Source organism: Metopolophium dirhodum, chromosome 4 (genome assembly GCF_019925205.1).
Source record: "Metopolophium dirhodum isolate CAU chromosome 4, ASM1992520v1, whole genome shotgun sequence".
Taxonomy (NCBI): domain Eukaryota; kingdom Metazoa; phylum Arthropoda; class Insecta; order Hemiptera; family Aphididae; genus Metopolophium; species Metopolophium dirhodum.
Genome location: NC_083563.1, coordinates 536,418 through 542,333, shown reverse-complemented (window position 1 = coordinate 542,333; position 5,916 = coordinate 536,418). Strand labels below are relative to the sequence as shown.

At 38.9% G+C, this 5,916-nt stretch overlaps 1 protein-coding gene across 1 annotated transcript; it reads left to right on the top strand.

Moving 5' to 3' along the window:
• Nucleotides 1–2,785: 2,785 nt before the first annotated feature.
• Nucleotides 2,786–5,148, top strand: LOC132943695 (annexin A7-like). The gene is made up of 3 exons (XM_061012746.1): nucleotides 2,786–2,943; nucleotides 3,591–3,816; nucleotides 4,351–5,148. Exons 1-3 carry the CDS (start codon nucleotides 2,938–2,940, stop codon nucleotides 4,956–4,958), a joined length of 840 nt encoding a protein of 279 aa, XP_060868729.1. The 5' UTR covers nucleotides 2,786–2,937; the 3' UTR covers nucleotides 4,959–5,148.
• The last annotated feature ends 768 nt before the right edge of the window (nucleotides 5,149–5,916 follow it).

Here is a 5,916-nt window from a genome sequence, read left to right as displayed (position 1 = left end):
TAAATTAATTTTTTGTTTTTATTTTCGATTTACGTTTGTGTGAAAATAAACAAAGTGTCACAAAAACCAGCCTCACGAAAATCGAATGAAAAAAAATTGTACCAAGCCTAAAATCATCTAAGTTAAAATGTTTTTTTTGGGGGGGAGGGGGGAGGAGATACGACACCTAAATCTTCTCCTCCCCCCACCGTAAATACACCACTATGCCATAGGACTACCGTTACGTACCTAAGCTTTTAACAACGATTCAACCGTATAATAATATATTACTAATAATTTATATTATTTTTATAATATTGCTCTGGGCACGAATCGTAAAATAATCAATAGAATCGATTGCCATGAATTAATATCGGTTTATAATTATTATATATTTTCTATTGTCGCGTTTGCTGGCGGTACTGTTAAATCGTAATAGTATCATTATTTTTTTTTCTTTCGATTATTCGTCGACAATCGAAATATAACACTGCGCGTGCGCCCGCACATGGCAGGCGACGCGACAGTGTTTTTTTCGACTGGCGGTACATTATATTCAACAGGTATCTATATCGTGGTAGTGCGGTACACTTTAACATTTTATATTGTACCGAAATAATAAGTAAAATGACCGATTCGCGCCGTTAGTCATCGTATAGGTATAAAATATAACACTCACAGGTTACACTATTATTATTATTATATTATAGCCTAACCCAACCTAGCCCACTCGCCGCTATAAGACACTCGGCTGCAGCATAAAACAAATCGTGTAAATGCGAGTCCCCATGCCGGCGAGTTACCTTGGGCTTGAAATATTATATTGTGGAAACGCGACGTGGTCGGTTCATCGCGGTTCAAACGGCTCTATATATTATGATATTTATTCAAGCGTACCATTCTATAATAATAATACTAATCTTAAATAATAATAGGTGGTACGATATTATTATATTATTAACGGCGGCGCTTACCGCTCGTGATAAGTGTACTTATGTCCGCGGGCTACGCGTAGGTACCTATATATTATAATATGTGTAATGTCGTAATTATTTATATTATTATTGTAGTTATATAATGCCAAATTGAGTGTCGGCGTATAGAGCTGCCGAGTACGGGTGAGGGGAGCAGCTAGCCGGGTGGAACGGCGTTTTAATGCTGGTTGTGTATCCGACACTACACTACAACTCGAGTCAAATAACGTGCAAATCATTTAATATTTCAGCCCCGAGCTGCACCGAGTACCTATTTATATACCATACACAGTGTGTTCGATAACAACGAACTCCGTCCACAAGTCCACGAACCTCCTTTCACCCCGCCCAAGAAATGTACCCAGTGATTTTTTAAGCATGATCACCCCCATTTTTCCCTTTAATAGTAGGTACATATTTTATTCGAATTCTGATTTTTCGAATTTTGAAGCACCTGTATACTTGAAGACTATAATATTTTCAAATTGCTGATATTTTTTTTGTACTACGTAAGAAGTGTTTTGTGGCGATACAAACTTCTATTTTTCAAATGAGAATCCCCCCCTCTTTTATTGCAAATTATTTAGCGATGATTTTCTTGAAAATACTATGATGTTTGTAAATCAAAATTCTGATGAGTAGTTTCTGGGTTATTAAATTCTTATACTAATAAAGATAATAATCCTTAAAAATGGTTTTATAAAATTATAAACTAAATGTGCTACTAGATGTAGTATTTATTATACTTGGGCCATTTATACATATTATTTATATAAATACATCAATAGTAATTACTCTTTTAAAAATCGTCTAAGCCTCCATACCTACTTAACTCATAGAGTATTATCCTTAATACACAAAGCTATATACAACTCAAAAATTACTCGCTTGAATTTTGATTTAGATACATACAAATTATCAAAACAGATAACAAAAAAGGGGGTTCCTATTTAAAAATAGAAATTTGTACTGTCACAGGATTATCCCTAAGTGGTAAAATAAAGGATTCGAAAATATGGTCTTCAAGAGTAATTAAAAATGTTAAAAATCAGAATATTATTATGCATAATTTAAGTATACAAATATTGTGAGCACTGAGCATGCTCAAAACCACCTGTAGAAGTCCTGTTTATCGCATATCCCTCATGTTCTAATATTATGTACGAACTCGAAAGAAATCGGTCGTGTAAGTGCAGTAAATTTAGCAAGTGCACATAACACGATTTATTATATTATATTATAACCTAACCCAACCCAACCCACCTGAGACGTGTGTGTGTAGTAAAGTTGCCGGACGGGGAGGAAAATAATATCGTCATAAATACGATCTATAGACAAGTCGGCATTATATATTATTATTAATTTAACTCAGCTCGGTGGTACGAACGGATAATATTTATTTATTCTCGCGTATACCTTTACGGTCACAATAATCGTTTATTTTCCACCGCAGCGTAACCGGTCGAATGGCGGTCGAGCACGGGGGACCGGTTTCCCGGACAAACGGAGACGGACCGCGACGGATAAAGAAGCAGGAGTCGGTGGCCGGTAACCCCTTCCGCGGGGGGGTCTCGTTGGGGGGCATCGCCGCGCTCGTTGTACCCTCTCTCTCTTAGCCCCCCCGGCACACCGTCTGCCACACGGTCGTATATCCGTTGTTTCGCGCATAGGTATTCATTTTATTTTTTTTTCTTATTCCCTTCCTTTTCGTCGGCGTCTGTTGTTATATTATTATTATATTCCCATTATTATTCTTCTTCTTCTTCTTCGCCGACCACGTCTTCGGCTTTTTTCCACCATTTTCCTCCGCTTGCTCCTCCCGCACCGGCATACACCACTGTGGCTATTTAAGATCAAACCGTTCGGCACTCGGACACAATTGGACCGCAGCGACTTGAATGAGACGCTTCTAGTTTGTACTTTCGAGAACCGCCGTCCGTTTTAAGTCCGTATTATCCGTCATATTGCTATAACTATTATCACCATGAAGGTAAGATTTTTGCACATGCCACTAAATCATAATAATATATTGTATTATAAATATCCGCATATGTCAACGACTTAATGCTTACCCGCTGTGCAGCGAACGTTCGACTTTAAATAACGTAGGCAAAAAATCTTTTTCAAAATTATTAGCCAAAATAATATTACAGTTATAATAGGTAGATAATATCATTAACCCGTCCAGTTTGTCATGCATGGCACACGCCAACCGTTATGATTTAAAAGAAATAGTGGTCCGAAAACTATATTATAGATGTTAATATTATATCGGATTATCGTTTTTTTTTTTTTAATTCGTAACTGTAATCGAGTGCCCGGATAAACCGGACGGGTTTTCCTTTGTAGAAACGGTATACGATTTCTATAATTCTATAACTCGAGCAAATAAAAAGTAATGATTCGAAAACCAAGTGACGCATGTTATAATAATAATATAATATTGGTTTGGTACGTAGAAATGATATTTTGAAATAAAATTGTAACACACGTTCGAGTTGTTTACTTTGTTGTTTATCCCTTCAATTGCGTATTTGACTAATACGATTTAAACTGTTGTTTAAATACATCCAAACGAATAGTGGCTAATATTTCGTCAATCGACTGACCAATCTTTTCGTGTGCTCTGCTCTGCAGGTCTCCTACGCAGTCGCCCTCCTGTTGGCCGTCGTGGCAGCCGCTTCGTCGACGGAAGTCCAAAAGTCCACCGCCTCCCCGTCACCAGTACAGTCGCCGACGGCTTACCCAGGACCAGGAGGCGTATCGTATCCGGCGCAGAGCTACCAGTACACGTCCGAGTACGCCGGACCGATGGCCAAGTCATCGTTCGGACCAAAGGCCGCCGTCCCGTCGTCTGCTTTCGGTAAGTCACACACAGACGTCGCAATATAATATAGTTATCGTCCACGTACACCACAACATGCAAACCGCAACTTCATAGACTATCAATCCTGTTATTTAGCACTTTTCGTCATTAAACAGCTAGCATTAGTTAACGTATTATTATAATCATTAATCACAGTCACATATTTTCATCGGCGTTTGACGATAAAATCGTATTTGAGTTATTGTTGGGGACATTCGATAACATGTGATGCCAATTTGGCTATTGCAGGCTGTTAAAAATTTAAAATGATCGCCGAACATCTGCAGTTATATATTTATTTACTTTAACTTTTGGAAATAACCAACAACGGTGCCTTTGAATTCTGATCTAGAGGGGGGGGGGGATGCGAATTCGACGTCACTCCACTCAGGATGAATAATATCACGCCCTACGTCCCTCTCTCATCCGCACCCTATAGCGGTGATAAATGCAATATCATACTCATCGCAATATCGCTACCTATGTAGGTATTTTGTAATAATCGCGTACGACGCCTCTTTACGTTTTCAGCCGCCTACCAACCGTACCAGCAACACCAGCAGTACAACTTCGGACCGCAACAACAGTACTACCCGGGTTCCGGATACCCCGCCGCCGGACAGTACCCTACCCCGTACTCCGGACATCCGTCGACCGGCGCCGCCTACCCGACCCCGTACTCGGCTTACCCGTACTCGGCTCAACCGTACTCTGCCCAACCGTACTCGGCTCAACCATACTCTGCCCAACCGTACAACGGCGCCTCTTACTCGCCATATCCGGCCGCCTTCCCGTCGTACTACGGTAGTCAATTCGGCGTGCCGTCCGCCGCCGGTCCATACAACAGTCACTACTCCGCGGCCGCCGCCTCTCCGTACAACGGCCACTACTCGGGCGCCACCGCGCCGACCGTCACCCCGTACTCGGCTCTGCCGTCCGCTTATCCACAACAACCGCTGCAGCACTCGTCGTCGTTCTACAACAGCGGCGCCGCCGGTCAACAGTACGGCCCGTCCCAACAGTACCCGTCACAGCAGTACCAGTCGTTCTACGCCAACTCGCCGGCCGCCCCCGTCGCCGCCGCCGCCGCCTCAGCCGCCTCCGATTCCGTCAATAAGGCATCGGCTGAAAAGAAATAAACGAACGATTGATCATCATGGACACCCCGCCTCAGGAATTTTGACTTATTATTTCGCTACTTAGGATAATAGTATATGAGCGTATAAATATTATTTGTATTATTATTTATTTTTGCAACACTTATTGCCATATAGTATAATATGTAATATAATAAAATCGCAATATATTTAACGTAATTTTATATCATAATACCGTTTTATATTTATTATTATTATTATACAACATAATTATTGCGCATCATACCAGTTTCCTAAAATCCAACTACAGTAGAAACCGTTTATAATGACATTTGAAGGAGACTATTAAAAATTAGTCATAATAACCGATGATTGTCATTATGACCGAAATGATAAAAAACTTGATTATATTATATTATATTTATATCAATATAATATTAGTATACACTCAATGTCCCATATTTTTAACATTAAATCGTGACTTTAATACACACGGATAGAAATCAAAACAAAAAATATGTTCTATTGTTTTAAAATAAAATTTACATTGTATTAAACATTTCTGAGACCTACAAATTTGTATTTTGTTTGTATAAAAATCATACAGAATATTTTTTCCATTTTTTTAAAATTGTTTTCAGTATTTAGTATTATCGGTTGTTATATAATAATATTACCTTCGACAAAAGTTTAATACAGACATTATAGATAGAAGATTTTTCCAAAATAACCGTCCTACCAACCGTATATATTATACACATTATACAGAAGTCATAATAATCGATAGAAATTAGTATGTATCTACAATATAGGAGTTTTGTCTGGGCCTATTCAATCTAAGGCCATTACACCCGATATGTCACTTCGAACGGTGTCATAATAAACGGTTTCTTCATGCTATCTACATACACCTGTATATACAACGTGTTATTGAATGAGAAATTTGAACTGAAATATATTTTCAAACTCGTCGATTTAACACAATCACTTTTATACATAT